General features: G+C 37.9%; 2 protein-coding genes across 3 annotated transcripts; one reads left to right on the top strand and one right to left on the bottom strand.

Moving 5' to 3' along the window:
- The first annotated feature begins 255 nt into the window (after positions 1-255).
- LOC112051553 (N-glycosylase/DNA lyase) lies at positions 256-5043 on the top strand. 2 transcript variants are annotated; one of them, XM_052882808.1, is made up of 6 exons: positions 256-371; positions 675-1034; positions 2412-2523; positions 2940-3110; positions 3888-4082; positions 4913-5043. In XM_052882808.1, the coding sequence occupies exons 2-6, from the start codon at positions 754-756 to the stop codon at positions 4997-4999; spliced, it is 846 nt and encodes a 281-aa protein (XP_052738768.1). In that variant the 5' UTR covers positions 256-371; positions 675-753; the 3' UTR covers positions 5000-5043. The 2 variants fall into 2 exon arrangements, with proteins under 2 accessions (XP_052738768.1, XP_052738767.1); XM_052882807.1 differs by having other exon boundaries at positions 289-478.
- Positions 5035-19697, bottom strand: LOC112051564 (beta-chimaerin). Its single transcript, XM_052882809.1, has 8 exons — positions 19462-19697; positions 18021-18222; positions 17355-17588; positions 15983-16209; positions 14442-14693; positions 10173-10304; positions 7127-7232; positions 5035-6108 (listed from the first exon to the last, which is right to left on the bottom strand). Exons 1-8 carry the CDS (start codon positions 19493-19495, stop codon positions 5940-5942), a joined length of 1356 nt encoding a protein of 451 aa, XP_052738769.1. The 5' UTR covers positions 19496-19697; the 3' UTR covers positions 5035-5939.
- Between the last annotated feature and the right edge of the window lie 673 nt (positions 19698-20370).

The following is a 20370-nucleotide window of genomic DNA, read 5'->3' on the forward strand; positions in this document are numbered from 1 at the left end:
ACACTTTTAATAATTATATAATATAATTAATAATTCATCGGTGATAAATGATAGTAGTACTCATAGATAATACATTATATATGTAGTACTTCTATCGGTAATGACAATTTTTTTTAATCAATTTCCGATTAATGACGGTTTCCCGTCACAACACTAGTACCATAGACTTCATAGATATAAACATTCGGCCAAGTAAACGTCAACAATAGTGATTGTTGGTGATTGTGGTCTATCACTGCTGTCAATATCTTCATTTGTGGTCTGTGGTCAATATATTTAAATTGTAAACATTGTTGCCGCCAGTCGCCATCGCCACTCCAAAACCAAAATTTAAATTGCAATGTGCAATGTTTGATTTGATTTGATTGCCGGTAAATTTTAATATATATGATAAAAATAAAATGAGTTGGAATAAATTAGTTTGTAATGTCAGTGAGCTTCAACTATGTGGTACACTTAACGGGGGTCAAAGCTTTAGGTAAAATCTTTAATATTATTAGTGTTATTAAAAACCTAGCATTTATATGTATGTATGAGATAATTAGACTGACCTGCCAATAAGATAATGCTCGTAGTAAAACAAATAATGAAGACGCTAAACAATGAGATTCTCATGTCTCGAAAGTTTCCAATTTCTTCACCAATATTTCTATGCCTTGTATCCGGGTTTTCAGATGGGTACATAATGAAGAAATAGACGAATGGACAGGTGTTTTCTCTAAAACAGTTTGGAAATTAAGACAAAGAGAAGATATGCTGCAATATAAAATCGTTGGATCCTTGTTACTGAAAGATATGACACATAATAAAAACAAAATTGATGTTAAAATTACCAAAAATTATATTTTTGAAGAGTTATTGAAAAAGTATTTTAGATTAGATTTCAACTTGAGTGAGTACTACACAAAATGGTCTGAAAAGGACGAATTGTTTAAGGAAGCGTGCAAACAGTTCTATGGTATTAGGATGTTGGCTCAAGAGCCTGTGGAAAATTTGTTTTCATTCATTTGCAGTCAAAATAATCACATTTCACGGTAAGTTGAAAATCTTACGTAAATTGAAATGGGTGTGGATTTTCATCCTATGCCTAACAAGTTAGCCCGCTTCCAACTTTGAATTTATGAATTTGAATAAAAGGTATACGAAGATTAATAAAAATTATTGAAGAGTATGCTAAGACTCATGGATTATGTTATAATGTGCGAAAGTCAGAGATGGTAGTTTTTAGATCCGGCAAATGTCTGGAGATGGTCTCAACTGTAATGTTAGATGGAGCACCAGTTCGGGTTGTGGAGCAGTTTAGATATCTTGGACATGTGTTTTCTGAATCACTGAGCGACAATTTAGATAATGAACGGGAGGATCTTTGGCAATGAGATGCAATATGCTCTTTCGTAGATATGTTTGGTGCTCTGAGGATGTTAAAATAACACTATTTAAAGCTTATTGTATAAGTTTTTATACCTCACAGTTACGGATTAATTATACAAAAAAATCCTTTAATACCCTCAGAGTTCAGTATAATGATGCACTCTGCATTTTGTTAAAAAAGCCAAGATATTGTAGTGCATCGGGCATATTCGCTGACACTGGTGTGTCAGACTTATACGCAGTTCTTCATTGTAAAATTGCGGGTTTCTGGAACACAGTCCGTATTTCAGAGAACAAACTTATTAAAGTCGTCGCTCAAATATCCCCCAACAACATATTCTTTAAAAGCTGGCTACACATGCACCAGGTTCCAAACATAAAATAATATAGTATAGAGCTAAAACTTGTTTTTTTTTTTTATTCGTTACAAGTTAGCCCTTGACTACAATCTTACCTGATGGTAAGTGATGATGCAATTAATAAAAAAAAAAGAAAATAGTATAGGTAATAATTTTGTATTCTTATTTTTAATTTTTGAATATTTTTTAATATTTGTTTCTGTGTGTTTCTGATTTTTTATTTCTTATTTTAATTCTGACTCTTGGTTTAATTTTGGTTTGCTTTTCTGTAGTACATTACTCAATGTATTTTGTATATGGGTCTCTGGCCTGAAATAAAATTTATTTATTTATTTATTTATTTATTTATCATCTTATTTATATATTATTAAATATCATCATTACATCAGCTGATGGATGATGACTGCTGAACATTGGTCTTTTGTAAGGATAATGATGATGATTTGTATGATGATTAGTCATTTTGGACCAATTGGGACTAAGATATGGTTTTAATTACTTACTAGGTAGTAAGAAACATCATGTTTATACAATTTCTATAATAGAAGTGCTTTCTTCAGTTGTAAATGAAGACCATGAAGAAAGAAAAGTGCTGTAATGCTTACTATAACTCTTAAAAATCTGCATAATGTTAAGAAAAGAATTTAAAAAAATCATAAATATTATTATTGTACTTTTCAGGATATCAAGTCTGGTTGAAAAGTTATGTAAACACTATGGAGAAGAAATATGTGAATTTGATGGTGTAGCTTATTATTCATTTCCTGATGTTGAAAATCTTTCAGATCCTAAGGTGTATTTTATTATCTATTCTTAGGAAACATTAATAGAACAATAAGAACTTGTTATTGTTTTTCCATGTCAGTCTGACCATAGTTTAACTTTACTTTAAAATTATATTAAAGATAGAGAAATTAAAGACTTTCCTTATGTAACTTGGACTTCAATATTAAAATTTTTACTCCCTAAAATAGCTACAGAGCACATTTTTACTTGTTTGTTTGTGACTAATTTAACTGACAAATTAAAAGAAGCCTTCACTTTGTTTTTCTGTTTCAAAGAGCTGTTAATATGTAATTTAAAGACATCCTGTACATACATGTATAAGACATCATCATCATTCTTTGTTTTAAAGTGTTATATGCATAATATTTATTAAAATTTCAATGGAATTAGGTATAAAGTTATCAATTATCCTCTATTTTTCAGGTTGAATCAGAATTAAGGCAGCTAGGTTTTGGTTACAGAGCTAAATTTATTCAAAAATCTGCAGCACAAATTGTGGAATGGGAAGGACAAAAGTGGTTTGCAAGTTTGCAAGACATGAAATACAAAGAGGCCAGGCTTGAACTTATGAAATTATGTGGAATAGGACCAAAGGTGAACTTTTCATGTGATTTACTTTATTATATTATCAGAGTAGATGACCGCGACTTCGTTCGATTTTTTTAGATAATTGCATTTAAACAAACAACCATACATACATATTAATAACGAATAAATTAATTGACTTCAAGAATGTGTTACTGTAAGGAGTGAAAAATAACATTGTACCTATGTCCTTTCTATTGATTGGTTGGAAGGTTGCCAAAAAAACAAAATAAACTTCAAGAGCCTCTTTGTTGTAGCACCACCTTCAAGCATCTTGGGTTCAAAGTTACAAGTTGTCATAAAGATTTTCTGGTTCAATGTTTAGTACTAGCTCCTAGCATAGTGACCGAAAGTGCCACAGTATGACCAATTTTGTCCACTTATTCTATTTTCATTTTGACAAAAAAATACTGAACCAATATTCATGAATGTTAAATGGGACCAATTTGGAATTTTCAAAATTGAAATGTCACGTTCTGAGGAAGCAACACTTTTAGACGTTGACTGGTGTAATCTGGGAATCAAATATTAGTTTATAATGAGAAGTATTATTTCTGTTAGTAACAGTATTACTGATTCGTCATGCGTCGTTCCCTCGTTCTAGGGTTGCCAACATTTTACAAGAAATAAAGTATATTCTGGTCTATGAAGATTATTAAACAGTATTTAAAAAAAAAAACATATTCTTTTGAAAAACGCAATCATTCCATCAGTATTTTGTTATGACGTTGTCACATTCAACTATCGTCAGTAAACCGACTTTACAGCCAACCGATTTTTTTTTAGGTAGCTGATTGTATATGTCTGATGTCATTAAATCACCTGGAAGCGTTGCCAGTGGACACACATGTGTACCAGATAGCTGCACAGAACTACCTGCCACATTTGCGCGGCAAGAAAAATGTCACCGACAAGATGTATAATGAAATCGGAGATCATTTCAGGAATTTGTACGGAGATCTAGCTGGTTGGGCACACACTGTAAGTTATACTTTCTTAATAATATTATTCTACAATCCTAATTTAACATAATAAATGTGAAAGTAAGTTTGTCTGTTTCTGTTACCTTAACTGTTTTGGATGAAAGTATATGTCCCAATTTTGTATGGAGGCTGACCTTTATTCCGAGTGTCAAGTAATCAGAATAAATTATTTTTATCTTAAAATAACATAAAATATAGGACTTAAAATATTTTTTTGGAACCCATATTTTTTTAAATTAATTAAATAAAATGTAAGTTTTTCATCTGCTGGCAACATTAATTAAGAACTTTTATCATGGCACCATCTCGTAACTCACCCTGACAGATTATCAGTGATCTTCACGTAGTCACGTTCGTTTATGGCGTTTTTAAAGCAACATAAAGAATTGTTTTGTTTCATACTTCTCTGTCTACACTATCATGTTTTTTTTAACTTATGTCATACTGACATTTGACAATATTATATGACATTGACAGCTTACACCGGATATGAATTCAATTCTAGTTATTTTTATTGGCTGTTTTGAACACTTTTACTATATTGTCTATCTTAATTTGTTGACAAGATAGCGAAACAAAAAAAAATATTTATTTAATTAATCCAAAAATTCTGAAAATTGTTTTTTAAGCATCAATTTGTGTCTTCTATCCGTAAAAGATAATGTCAACCCGCTTATAAATTATAAATAATAAAGGCCCATTATTCTGGGACATGTTCTTTGGTATAAAAATAAAAAAATATATTCAAAGATTTGGCTTTTTAGGGGTGTTATTTGTGTAGTAACTATTTATAAATAAAATATTAATTTATAATATTTTATATTCCAGGTATTATTTTGTGCAGATTTGAAAAAATTTCAACAGCCTAATATATCTGATGATGACAAACCTAAGAGAAAGAGAAAAAAATTGTAGTAATGAACATGTAAAATGTAAATAAAACTAAGAAATCCAATATATTATTATCTTTTATTATGATAGTTTATAGTCATAATTTAATTATAATATAAAAGTATAAAAAGCTTTCTAAATCGAGAATTTTACGAGTACATATTATAAGCTTGGTTATAAATAACACAACCTGGAATGGTTCTAGTGTGATGGAATTATGAACAAAAAGGTATACAAAGAAAAATTTATAATAAATTATTTTACACATTATTTAAAACAAACATGCCTATTAAACCATTAAAAAGATTGGACCTGTTTCGCACCCAAATTCACCAACAAAAAAGTCTGTCGTTTTTTGAGAGGGACGAGGTAAACTCACACATCGAAAACATTTAACACCATTAAGTATATTCTGTGTCCATACACTACACACAACTATATAATTGACTCTCAATACAAACACGCGTAATTTTTACACAGACTAACCAACACATCGCTTAGACTATCCACAGAATATAAATAAAGAATGTTCGATTACTCGATCGTTTTTTTGCTGTTCCGTCAAAAGAATCGATTCTTTTTAGAAATCGTTTTTATTACAAATTTGATACAATTATGGTAGAAATACTTACAAATGAAACGTTACTCCATCTTTTACTAAACTACAAGTTTTTGACAGTTTTTTATGCCATTCAACTACACAAACCGGCATTTTTAGGTAGCTCTTTACACGACGAAAACGATTACAACAATGAAACATAGATTCTATAGCAACAGTTTTTATAAACGCGTTAGATCATTGATTCTTGATCTTTGACAGAGGGGTAACGGTTTACGAGGCAGGTCCTTTCTTTTTAATGGTCTAAGGCTGTGTTGCTTGTGATTGTGTTGCCCGGGAAGCGTTGTCGGTCGTCATGACATCGTCTGGATCGTAAAGGTTTTTGGGACGCCCCAATGTCAACGTTCACTTGTTCCCGTAGTAGATCTGCGGGCAGTAGTCGATGAGCGCCTGTAGCGCCCGTATCTCGAAGGCCAGGTCGGTGATGGCGGGCGGCGTGGCCACGAGCGTGGGCGCGAACACCGTGCTCAGGTTGTGCGCGGACATCTTGTTCACATCCGCCTGCTGCGACACTCTGTGTCGACGAATCAACATCACATTTAACAATTTATTTATTCGGAAGCCAACGTAGTATACAAAAAACTTATGACTAATTAAACATAACATGCATTAAAAAATAATATGCTACATTGTAAACCCCACTTACAGGATAACTCAACGTGCGTTTAATTTTAGACAATTCTTAATTTACCATTAAAAAAAAAACAAGAACTAAATCTACCTACCAACCTAAAAAAAAAACTAAAAGAATTAAATAAAAATATAACAGAAACAGAACGCATTTAAAGTACATCGACATATGTTTTTTAACTTTACTTTTGAAATTTTATTAACGATCTCACTATTCTTTCAATAGGAGCATTTATTTCTCTTCAGATTAGTTTTTGTGATTCTTGGCCTAAAAGTTAGCATTCTTGTTCGGCACAGCAAGTTTTACCCTATTCAACATCTCAGAGTTGTTTAAAATTAACAATTTTGTGCAAAAAGTCTATCAAATCTCTACGGTTAGATAGTGAAGCCGTCTTATAAAAAGATATAGAGAAAAATCCATCGGTAGAAGAGCAGTAAAAATAATTTTGAGAAAGCGATTAACTTATATCGCAATATAACAGAATCCGCCATACTGAATTTAGAATGACGTCACTCTGAATATATTTTTTCACAAACCAATGGTTTAATATGAGTACCAGATCACTCTCTCGCAGCAGTGAACTATAAGAGATGGCACTATCAGAAGGAGGTTTAAGCTCTGTATTTTATATTTAAAAGGTAAGGATTTAAAATAAAAAAAAAACTAAAAAAGGAATTCTAGAAACCGATCGCCATCAATCTTTCCGAATCGTTAAATCAAACCACTCAAACACTTTATCAAACACGAAAATTTCCACAAAATCGCTAAAGTTTACCCGTGAAACTAACTCGGACTGAGTTGGCATTTGTAATATCTCAATCAAATCCAAAAATTGATAATTATATACAGATTAATTATTACAATATTAAAGGAATTATCAAAGGAGTCATTGCAAGCATACCTGTGCAAATGCTGCACCATGTACTGCAGACAGTTGAAGTGCGCCGGCGGCAGCATGTCCAGACACTCGCGCAGCATCGTCACTTGCAGCGCTGTTGTCTTCATCTCTGCGCATATCAAACGGCATCGTTATACTTAGAATCAGAAGTACCTAGATAATTATAAAATAACAGTGTCACTGCAAAAAAAAGTTTTAAAAGGCAGCAAGCGCAGGTACAGCTTGAGCGTGCCCGCGATCACGTTGATGTCGCTGTACACGCTCAGATGTACGAGTACACGGCACTCACGGATAGCGTTGACGAGAGCGGGATGCACCTCGTAGGTGACGAGCGGCACGGGCAGCAGGCGCAGGTACAGCTTGAGCGTGCCCGCGATCACGTTGATGTCGCTGTACACGCTCAGATGTACGAGTACACGGCACTCACGGATAGCGTTGACGAGAGCGGGATGCACCTCGTAGGTGACGAGCGGCACGGGCAGCAGGCGCAGGTACAGCTTGAGCGTGCCCGCGATCACGTTGATGTCGCTGTACACGCTCAGATGTACGAGTACACGGCACTCACGGATAGCGTTGACGAGAGCGGGATGCACCTCGTAGGTGACGAGCGGCACGGGCAGCAGGCGCAGGTACAGCTTGAGCGTGCCCGCGATCACGTTGATGTCGCTGTACACGCTCAGATGTACGAGTACACGGCACTCACGGATAGCGTTGACGAGAGCGGGATGCACCTCGTAGGTGACGAGCGGCACGGGCAGCAGGCGCAGGTACAGCTTGAGCGTGCCCGCGATCACGTTGATGTCGCTGTACACGCTCAGATGTACGAGTACACGGCACTCACGGATAGCGTTGACGAGAGCGGGATGCACCTCGTAGGTGACGAGCGGCACGGGCAGCAGGCGCAGGTACAGCTTGAGCGTGCCCGCGATCACGTTGATGTCGCTGTACACGCTCAGATGTACGAGTACACGGCACGCACGGATAGCGTTGACGAGAGCGGGATGCACCTCGTAGGTGACGAGCGGCACGGGCAGCAGGCGCAGGTACAGCTTGAGCGTGCCCGCGATCACGTTGATGTCGCTGTACACGCTCAGATGTACGAGTACACGGCACTCACGGATAGCGTTGACGAGAGCGGGATGCACCTCGTAGGTGACGAGCGGCACGGGCAGCAGGCGCAGGTACAGCTTGAGCGTGCCCGCGATCACGTTGATGTCGCTGTACACGCTCAGATGTACGAGTACACGGCACTCACGGATAGCGTTGACGAGAGCGGGATGCACCTCGTAGGTGACGAGCGGCACGGGCAGCAGGCGCAGGTACAGCTTGAGCGTGCCCGCGATCACGTTGATGTCGCTGTACACGCTCAGATGTACGAGTACACGGCACTCACGGATAGCGTTGACGAGAGCGGGATGCACCTCGTAGGTGACGAGCGGCACGGGCAGCAGGCGCAGGTACAGCTTGAGCGTGCCCGCGATCACGTTGATGTCGCTGTACACGCTCAGATGTACGAGTACACGGCACGCACGGATAGCGTTGACGAGAGCGGGATGCACCTCGTAGGTGACGAGCGGCACGGGCAGCAGGCGCAGGTACAGCTTGAGCGTGCCCGCGATCACGTTGATGTCGCTGTACACGCTCAGATGTACGAGTACACGGCACTCACGGATAGCGTTGACGAGAGCGGGATGCACCTCGTAGGTGACGAGCGGCACGGGCAGCAGGCGCAGGTACAGCTTGAGCGTGCCCGCGATCACGTTGATGTCGCTGTACACGCTCAGATGTACGAGTACACGGCACTCACGGATAGCGTTGACGAGAGCGGGATGCACCTCGTAGGTGACGAGCGGCACGGGCAGCAGGCGCAGGTACAGCTTGAGCGTGCCCGCGATCACGTTGATGTCGCTGTACACGCTCAGATGTACGAGTACACGGCACTCACGGATAGCGTTGACGAGAGCGGGATGCACCTCGTAGGTGACGAGCGGCACGGGCAGCAGGCGCAGGTACAGCTTGAGCGTGCCCGCGATCACGTTGATGTCGCTGTACACGCTCAGATGTACGAGTACACGGCACTCACGGATAGCGTTGACGAGAGCGGGATGCACCTCGTAGGTGACGAGCGGCACGGGCAGCAGGCGCAGGTACAGCTTGAGCGTGCCCGCGATCACGTTGATGTTGCTGTACACGCTCAGATGTACGAGTACACGGCACTCACGGATAGCGTTGACGAGAGCGGGATGCACCTCGTAGGTGACGAGCGGCACGGGCAGCAGGCGCAGGTACAGCTTGAGCGTGCCCGCGATCACGTTGATGTTGCTGTACACGCTCAGATGTACGAGTACACGGCACTCACGGATAGCGTTGACGAGAGCGGGATGCACCTCGTAGGTGACGAGCGGCACGGGCAGCAGGCGCAGGTACAGCTTGAGCGTGCCCGCGATCACGTTGATGTCGCTGTACACGCTCAGATGTACGAGTACACGGCACTCACGGATAGCGTTGACGAGAGCGGGATGCACCTCGTAGGTGACGAGCGGCACGGGCAGCAGGCGCAGGTACAGCTTGAGCGTGCCCGCGATCACGTTGATGTCGCTGTACACGCTCAGATGTACGAGTACACGGCACTCACGGATAGCGTTGACGAGAGTGGGATGCACCTCGTAGGTGACGAGCGGCACGGGCAGCAGGCGCAGGTACAGCTTGAGCGTGCCCGCGATCACGTTGATGTTGCTGTACACGCTCAGATGTACGAGTACACGGCACTCACGGATAGCGTTGACGAGAGCGGGATGCACCTCGTAGGTGACGAGCGGCACGGGCAGCAGGCGCAGGTACAGCTTGAGCGTGCCCGCGATCACGTTGATGTTGCTGTACACGCTCAGATGTACGAGTACACGGCACTCACGGATAGCGTTGACGAGAGCGGGATGCACCTCGTAGGTGACGAGCGGCACGGGCAGCAGGCGCAGGTACAGCTTGAGCGTGCCCGCGATCACGTTGATGTTGCTGTACACGCTCAGATGTACGAGTACACGGCACTCACGGATAGCGTTGACGAGAGCGGGATGCACCTCGTAGGTGACGAGCGGCACGGGCAGCAGGCGCAGGTACAGCTTGAGCGTGCCCGCGATCACGTTGATGTTGCTATACACGCTCAGATCGGCTGCCTCGCCATCTACGGATTTTTGACCATTTTAAATAAGTAATACAAGTTTTATACACTATACGTATTTACTTACGTATCTTATTTACTAAATACCTTTTTACTTTGTTTACCTATAAGACTATTTATAATTTTTTTAATGTTTCAAAATATCATGTTTTGTATTTTTTTTTAATTTTCTTTTATTATTGAATACTAAAACATAATGTTAATCAAGATTTTTCAAAAAATCTAGGGTACCTAAAGGGTTAAAAAGTGGTTCAAGTTTTTTTTTTCTATAAATTGTTTACGTTCCAAGTTATCTTTTTGTAAAACAATTAGTGTACTATTTAATAGATTATACTTATAAAAACATACAAAAATATCATATCATATCGCGGTCAAGCGGACGAAGTCGCGGGCGTCCACTAATACATAATATATGTATAGATTACAAATTCGATTATACATACACTGCCCTTTTAGTGTCTACAAATAACCACCCAATATGACGTTTCACTGTAAAACATCTTATTCATAAACAAGCTCATAGAGAATGTGTTACTCTAAAAGTTGCATACAAAATTGAATTGTACTTCATAGATGCAAAAATGTACTGCCTACCCTGGATACTCATTCACAAGGCTATATGTAATCTCTTTTTACATAAAAATTTAACCTACTTCAAAGACATTTCAGTTAATTTGATTTTAACACCAAATTACTAAACCGATTTTTATGAAAATGAAATGGGACAATCTGGAAATATTCTCTGTCAAACAAAAAAATATATAAAATTGGTTAATAAAAAATAAATGCGCGTCGAATTGAGAACCACCTTTTTTTTGAAGTCGGGTAAAAACACAAATTTTCCAGTTAGTATTATTTGTATGCTTAGTACTTTCCATGGTGAGACCTTGTACACAAACCTACCGGCGTTCTTGCGGCATTTAAAAATATTTACTTATAGTCCTTAGATAAAGCGACTGTTTATTTATTATACAGGAAGAAATTTTTTTTAGTACGGATATTTTTATATTTTGTACATAAACAAAATTTAATGAACACGTATTTTTTCTTTTTTTTTTAACTCAAAAATAACAAAGTTATCGTTAGCTAAAGTTATTTACGTTTAAACAGAATTTGAGGGTCACCCTATCGCTGTACTAGGTAATAGGCAACTACAAAATCAGCTGGTAGGTAGGTTAGCGAGCGCCCGCGCCGAGGGCCGTTGACCTTTGTGCGTTTATTTTATTTTTGTTTGATACCTATTATTTTTATAATAATTAAAGGTCGTCACTTTTGAGCTGAGTACCGATATTCTTTTCATACTTTATTGGGCTTAGGACCATCAATAATGCCTGAAGTGCATGCGTAATAATAATAATAAAAACTATGAACTTTCGATTTAAATAATGAAATACAAATGATGATTATTATTACGCAAACTTTTGCATTAAAGGCGTATTTAAAAAATTGTAATCAGCATATTTACATTAATCAATGATATCTACTTACTAAGTTTGTTTTTGTTAATTTGAAAATTTTAATCACTGTATTTTAACTATTGTTCGAAATGAAGTCCATTCCTTTCAAGGCACAACCGAGCACGTTTTAATAAAATTTTCATTTAGTTTATTTAAAACACTTATTCCTCACATTAGGCACTGCGGGGTTCAGGATTCCTTGGGCTCGTGGCCTAGGAACACTCACTCGTACATTGTGCAAGCTGCATGAAGGCGTTTATTGCTGAGCAAATACACTCGCCCCATTTCGTAATAGTCGCGATTTGAAAATCCCGACATAGTAAATGCGCAAGCGACGGCAGATTGTCTGTCACTGGTCGCCCATCGGCAATTCGGTAGGCGTCCTCAGGGATATTTCGATCCCCTCACCTCTGCCACCCCCGTCAGTCGAAGCCGAAGCGATATGCCTACGGCCGGTATTTCTTTGTCGGCGTCTTACAAAGTGCCGCCAGCATTTGCGCAGTTTGTTTGGTAATGTGTCCATTATTTTGTTATTTCTGAGACATAAATTGATAAAAAAAAATTACATAAAATGTATCGAACTGTTTGTAGATTTATGTTTTATTAATGATACTGAACCACGAAAAAAAATATCGGTACTAAAGTCCGAATCACCCTGTATGTACTACTAGCTTTTACCCGTGGCTCCGCCCGCGCTAAATTCGGGGAAACAAAGAGTCTGTATAGATTTTTAGCTTCCTACCTTGAAAACTGCGAAACTTCCCATATAAAATTTCATCCCCTCTTTTAGGGATTAACGACGTATTTTCAAAAAATAAAAATGATGCACGGTTTTTGTAGTCACAATTAATCTGCATACCAATTTTTAGCTTTCTACCTTGAAAATTGTGGAATGCTCCATACAAACTTCCATCCACCATTTTAGGGAAGTGGGGGGTTAGAAAGAGACAAAAAGTAGCCTATGTCACTCTCCATACTTTCAATTATCTCCACTTGAAAAATCACGTCAATTCGTTGCTCCGTTTTGCCGTGAAAGACGGACAAACAAACAGACACACACACTTTCACATTTATAATATTAGTATGGATTATATTATTTTGACGGCCCGTGGCGCAGTGGTATGCGCGGTGGATTTACAAGACGGAGGTCCTGGGTTCGATCCCCGGCTGGGCAGATTGAGATTTTCTTAGTTTGTCCAGGTCTGGCTGGTGGGAGGCTTCGGCCGTGGCTAGTTACCACCCTAAAGAAGACGTACCGCCAAGCGTTTTAACGTTCCGGTACGATGCCGCGTAGAAACCGAAAGGGGTGTGGATTTTCATCCTCCTCCTAACAAGTTAGCCCGCTTCCTTCTTAGACTGCATCATCACTGAGACAATCAGGTGAGATTGTAGTCAAGGGCTAACTTGTAAAGAATAAAAAAAAATAGTAGATTGTTATACAAGGGGCTAAAAAGACCCATTACATACGAGGTATTTTTAGGGCCCGAGACGTAAGGCGAGGACCGCCTAAATAGAAACCGAGTTTATAATGGGTTTAAACCCCACGTGTTACACTCTACTTTTCACTACGATTGCGAGAAAATAAAATAGTTTATTACAATATTCAATGATTTATTTTAATTGAAAATTATATGTACAAAGTCTACAATTTTGGATATAAAGGGAGATCCTTTTACCCGGCAACATAATTTTCGACTACTGTGAAGATGAATAATGATTATGTGAGGTAAACGTGGAAGATAATAATTTAAAAAACTCCTTTCGTAAGTGAATCCATTCGTTGTTGTTTTTTCCACTTATTGAATTTTTCGTAGGTACCTAAGTACCTATTTAAGTAAATGTTAAAGAACGCTGCATTTAATTCCAATTTAAGGTTTTTTATTTATTTTTCAAAACATTCAGCAACATTCACCTATAATGATTATATTTTCTAATAAAACCTCCTCCGTTTAATAGTAGGCTAGTACTTGACTAGTACTCGTAACAGACAAGAAATAAAAAAACAAAATTACTTTAGCCCCTAGAGGCTGAAATGTTTGTTTAGCCCCGCTGTAGAGTGGTAATATGACAGTGTTTTTGAGCAAGAGTAGTGTTACAAATAGTACCTGCTTCCCGCCTATTTCGTATAGATAAGTGTCGCCGCCTAGCGTATAGTAGCGTCATTTCATTTCATACTTTTATGACTTCCGGTTATTATAGTTAAATTTAATTAAGTAACAAAATAAATATAATTATTTATTTTACATGATATAAATTCATCATTGGTTATTTTACTCTTGACAACTATGACGTCACGTTATGATTTAGTTTGTATTTAATTTCTCAACTTTGTGTTTCGATATTTTAATATTATTTTACGATCGTTATAAATATCTTTTAATTATTAATGTGTTTTAGATAGAATTATAACGTTTGGTTTGTATAATAATACTCCGGAACTATTATTAAAACGTATTTGTATTGTTAACATATTCGTGCTACCAACAGTAGACACTAACTTTGCAAATATTATAAAATAGAGGGTTGTTTAGCAGATTCATTGATATACTACCATCAGCGTGTAATATTAACATTATAGCGGAAGCTATGCTGAAATTGTTATCGAATAAATTTGTGTACAGTGAAAATACTATTTTACTTCTCCCACCTTCTGTAACAGTAGTGAAAAAAATATTTTACAAACCTTTGTCAAACGCCAGTTTCAATGCCTCAATCTCATCCGCGAAGCCGGAGACCCTGTAGATGCCCTCGGAGTCCATTCCCCGCGCCTCTATCTCGTTGACGCACTTCCTCACGACAAAGGGCAAAGTACTAGAGTGAGCGTTCAACAAAGTCGTTAAGTCTATACCAAACACTCCTCTAAGCTTCTTTAAGTCGGGCAAACAGTGGTTGGGCACGACGTCGGAACATTTCGAATGTGCTATGAAGCCGCAATCTGAAAGGAATATTTTATTTTTCGGTTTTTTTTTTTTTTAAAAGAATTTTGGCCATAGCTATCTTTTAAATAGAATAGAATAGAATATAATACGATATCTTTATTTGTCCACACACAAGTAATAAAATAAAAGTAACACACAGGTGAGATCACAAGATCACACCATCAGGTGAGATTGTAGTCAAGGGCTAACTTGTCAAGAACAAAAAAAAAAACAGGTAATTAAATATGACCTTTATTCCTATTTCCCTTTTTTTTATTATTCTTTACAAGTTAGCCCTTGACTACAATCTCACCTGATGGTAAGTGATGATGCAATCTAACTTGTTACGAGGAGAATGAAAATCCACACCCCTTTCGGTTTCTACACGGCATCGTACCGGAACGCTAAATCGCTTGGCGGTACGACTTTGCCGGTAGGTTGGTAACTAGCCACGGCGGAGGCCTCCCACCAGCCAGACCTGGACCAATTAAGAAAATCTCAATCGGCCCAGCCGGGGATCGAACCCAGGACCTCCGTCTTGTAAATCGACCGCGCATACCAGTGCGCCACGGAGGCCGTCAAAAAACTCTCCCTCTAGTCGGGAAAGACTGTATTAGGAGTGGGTACGACACTAGACCAACGGGGCGGGGATCGAACCACCACCGATGATGAGTTCGACCGCTCTTACCGTTGAGATATTGAGACTCTATTATAAATCAATTTATTAAAGCGAACAATTTTTAAACAACTTATGTCGCGGGCGTTTGCTAGTCCTAATCCTAATCACGAAATAACATCGAAACCAATTAAATGGAAAAATGAAATTTGGCAGCGAGGTAGATTATAGTTAGTAGATAGAGGTAAGCTATAAGAACAGATTTTGCAGGGTCGAATTAAGGAGGTTTAAGGGCGGACAAAGTCGCAGGTGTCCGCTAGTAATGTATAATATGATCGTTGTATTTTAAAGACCCATTGCAGAGCCCGATCTCTCTCTTTATAAATAGGGCACCGTCTAGACGCGTCAATGACATATTTTTCATTATCGTTCTCTATTTCGCTGCGATGGTTACTTAGAGAGAACCATATATTGTCCCGTAAATATTACGACATACTTTACAGGGTGGAACACAGGATATATTGCGTTATTTTAGTAAGCCTTGATTTCAGCTATCACCCTGTAAAGTATGTCATACTATTTACAGGACACCCTGTACTCCCCTCTCAAAGGCAAGTGTTAACAGACATATGGCGATATCGAAGGAGGCGAAATTACTAACAAATGTTATGTATAAAATGAAACGATTACCTTCACATTTAACCCCTTGCGCAGTGAAACCCCACAGAAAGTTAGCACACAACTCACACCAGTTCAGACCCTTGAATGTATGCACCTTGAAGTTATGTGATTTTAAGTACTTGTATAAAAGTGGGCTGTCTTCTATGGTGGGTGTTAGAACTAATGTCTTTTTATCCGACACAATTTCCAATATTTGATCATCATTCCTGCTAATGGGACTCGCATTTTTTGGGGTCCTGGTGAAATGAAATGCTTTGTTAATTTATGTTTGGTGAATGACAATTGAAAATAGAGATTAAGCAAGCACATATAGAGATAGCCCAGTGGATATGACCTCTGCCTCCGATTCTGGAGGGTGTGTGTTCGAATCCGGGGCTTGCACCTCCAACTTTTCAGTTGTGTGCATTTTAAGAAATGAAATATCACGCGTCTCAAACGGTGAAGGAAAGCATCATGTCCTCATGATGCTTTCCTTCACCGTTTGAGACGACGAGAAATTTTTTTTAATTCTCTGCGCGTGTGATGTCTGCCAATCCGCATTTTGCCAGCGTGGTGAAATAGTGGCCTAACCCCTCATTCTGAGGGGAGACTCGATCTCAGCAGTGACCCGAATATGGGTTAATATATTACAATAAAATTAGTTAGTGCTTAACTTTTATACAACTCCTAATATAAAATAATTCATATTAGGATTTTTTAGGATGATCTGTGTGTCTAATGATCTTCTCTACTTTATTATTGTTTACCCAATACTATGTGTATTACAACCGTTGATTGTAAACTATCATGGGTGTTATTCATACTAATTTATTATGAAAACGACTAAAACACACGAATTTGGATTGTGCCACGTTGCAGGAACTAGCTCATGACTAAAGGCCCCGTATGGGTTCGAAACTAGTCTGACATTCTCCGACGTCATATCACATGAGTATCAGCCGTGTTTAATAATAAATTAATTATGTTTGATTACTTTCATTGAAATGTGTGACACTATAATACATATTTTTATTATCAATTTATTCATAGTGTAATCTATTAGTTATATAGTAATCTATATAAAAAATGTGTTTAATAGATAGACATAGCCACTACACAAATACATATTATAATAGCAATGATTGACAGCTAAACAAACATTTAATAAAAAAAATCGGTTGTCTTTTCCACGGATGCATGTTTCAAAAGAAAATGTTAATTTACTAAAATACTGTTTAATAATCTTCATAGGCCAGAATATACTTTATTTCTTGTAAAAAAAATTGGCAACCCTAGAGCGAAGGAACGACGCATGACGTCATCTGTTTTCGAGTGTGCGGCCGGCTCCATCGAATTATAAAACGTCACATCAAAAAATAATTAAATAAATCATTATACTCACTGATGTATTTCTGTTAATGTACTTTTTAACTTTCGCCTATTGAGAGTGACGTAGGGACTCTCAGTATAGTTTGTGCGGGAGTTGATCATTTCCAGTATATGGTGTGCCTTCAACTCCATATGGCAGATGATGAGCCCATCGGCCACCAAGTCGTAGATAGTATCATACCTCTTCTCTTTTATGTAGTGTGTTCCATCATAAAATAACTTGTAATGGTGTATTCTATCATTGAATCTGCCAACAATTTATAGTCTGTATTGTTGAATCTAGCTAAGAGAAAGCTATAATACACTATACCGGCAGATATTTTAATTGACATACTCCTTCAACCGACAAATGAATGGCTCAAAGTTATATGACAGATTGCCTTGTCACATTGTAAAATAAGGGCGAGAAAGAATCATTGATTGTGTATTTGCTATAGTACAGCATCACAGGGACATTTTGGTGAGCCTAGGGGCAATTCTGAGTTCTAGAGCTAGAAAATGTGACGTAATGGACAATGTTCTACTAGTATCTCCTGTAAACCGTTGAATTATATCAACAAGCTTAATGAAGAGGTTAATGAGATAAAAATGGTGCTGAGACATTTTTTTTTTTGCCAACGTTCAACATGTTATTGTTAAAATGAAACCTTGAAAAAAAATATTGTATTAAAATGTATACCTCCAAGATAAAGTGTAAAAATCATTGGATTCATTGCCTTTCCGTATTAAAAATGATCCATTTGATTCACCATCTAGAATTAAAGCAGCTTCCTTATGTCCCATCACACCATGGTACTCTTTCCCATAAAACTCTGGCCTCTCTGGACAATTTTCGCATATAACCCGCTTTGGTACTGGTGCCTCAAGTTGGATGCGATAAACTAAAAAAAGTTTCAGATTTTTTATTCTTTACAAGTTAGCCCTTGACTACAATCTCACCTGATGGTAAGTGATGATGCAATCTAAGATGGAAGGCTAACTTGTTAGGAGTAGAATAACAATTTACACCTCTTTATGTTTCTACACAACATTGTACTGGAACCCTAAATCACTTGGCAATACGTCTCTGCCTACTAGCCAGACCTAGACCAGTTAAGAAAACCTCAAACGGCTTAGTCGTGGATCGAACCCAGGACATCCATCTTGTAAACCCACAATGCATACCACTGCTTCATGGAGGCTGTCAAATTAAAGTTTGTAGTTATCAATATGACTAATTCCTCTTCCTATTCTACCTATACCAAAAGTAAGAAAGGTTAAGTTAAGATAATAGTCCAAACATTACAGTTAACTTTATTGAGGCTTATTTTAATTATCAACTTTGTCAGCCAAAAGATGTCTACTGCTAGACATGGACTTTCTGTAACATAGGTGTCTTAAGGAGGGTCCCAGGTGGGCCGTGCCAACCCTAGAACGGACCTGTGCCCACCCTCCCAGAATTCTGGGCTACCAATACGAAATTCTATGATAGACTTGATGTGGGGGGCTAGGCCCACCCTAGGAAATAATCTTAGATACGCCAAAGTTCTGTCAGTCTTTAGCTGCCTATGTGAATGTCAAGAGACTCCCTGCAAACCATTTACTGTTGTCTACTTGTCGCATTAGAGAGAGAGCAGTGGAAGTCGCTGGAGGAGGCCTATGCCGAAAGGCACACTATGTTATGAGATATTCTTAAAAAAAAAAAAAATTAAAACAAAATGTAATGTATATAATATTGTAATTTCCTAACACAGAATAAAGGGCTTATTATTATTATTATTATACTTGTCAGACAACTTAGCCAAAAATCAAACAACACTGATGCAGGGTCACCACTCCAGCACCTTGGTATTTTCATCTATTTCAAATCAGCTCTGCATTAACTAAATTACAGTTAGTTTATGAAAGTGTTTTCCTAATAGGCAGGCTTTGGATAATTCTTATCTTGTGAGTTCTTTTTAATTATGTATACTTAATCAGCAGAATATCCTGGTAAGATATAGGCAGACAAGAATGATATGCAGTTATAATATTATGACAATATTCCCAACAATCATTCTAATACATAAGTATATAACTGCACTATAATGAAATGCAAATCTTCAAAAGGAAATAACTTTAGAAATCAGACGTTCACTCACGTTCAGGTTTCCATATATTTTTCAAGTTATCCATATTATCTATTTCAGGTGTCCTTTGAATGCAATATACTTTAAACAAACCTTTTCAAAGTACACTGCAAATAAGGTATACTAATAAATAGCAAATAACTACAACACAAATAGAACTGAAGAGAAATCGTAACAATCAGATTAATATTTCGTAAACAAAACAAATTAAACAAACACAGAAAATCAAATCAAACATTCCTTGAAAAAATTACACATCACAGACTAAATTAAAAATAAACGTCACTGTCACTCACTTATTTTACCACAGATAAAAAGTGTTTATAGCTGTAAATAACAACAATGCGGGTAATTTCCATTTTCATTGGCTTGGATGTTAATGAAATTGCAATTTTATTGAACGGACCTTCGAAACTCTTCCGAAAAGCATATTTTTATCGCTTCCAGACAAGAAGACCTCTAAAAGATCACCTCATAGGGGTACTCCTATGATTAGAGGCGATTCAAAAATCTTGTTTCTTTCTTAACACAACTTAGGAAAAAATATACCACGTACCTACGTAGGTATACCTGTGATTCAATTAGGTATATTTTTTATAACTTTCTCCTCTAGGATACGGTGCTAGTCGTCCTAGACCTATTTTAGCAAATTGTACTACTTCTACATAATATGTTTTCTGTGCTATCGTTCATACCACATGCTGATTATGTATATTTGAAATGTCGTTAAGCTAATATTTAAACCAGCAGGATACTATTTTACATAATCTAAAACTCCTGTAATATACAAATGTAACCGACAATTTTCAATGTTTGGCTAATGAAAGTAGAGACTGAAATCGCCCGCCAAATAAAAAAAAAATCGGAGTAAATTCTGAAAATTATAGTGCAAGTATTCAATTAACTGAGTTTAATACTTAT

This window comes from Bicyclus anynana, chromosome 8, assembly GCF_947172395.1.
Source record: "Bicyclus anynana chromosome 8, ilBicAnyn1.1, whole genome shotgun sequence".
NCBI classification, from domain to species: Eukaryota; Metazoa; Arthropoda; class Insecta; order Lepidoptera; family Nymphalidae; genus Bicyclus; species Bicyclus anynana.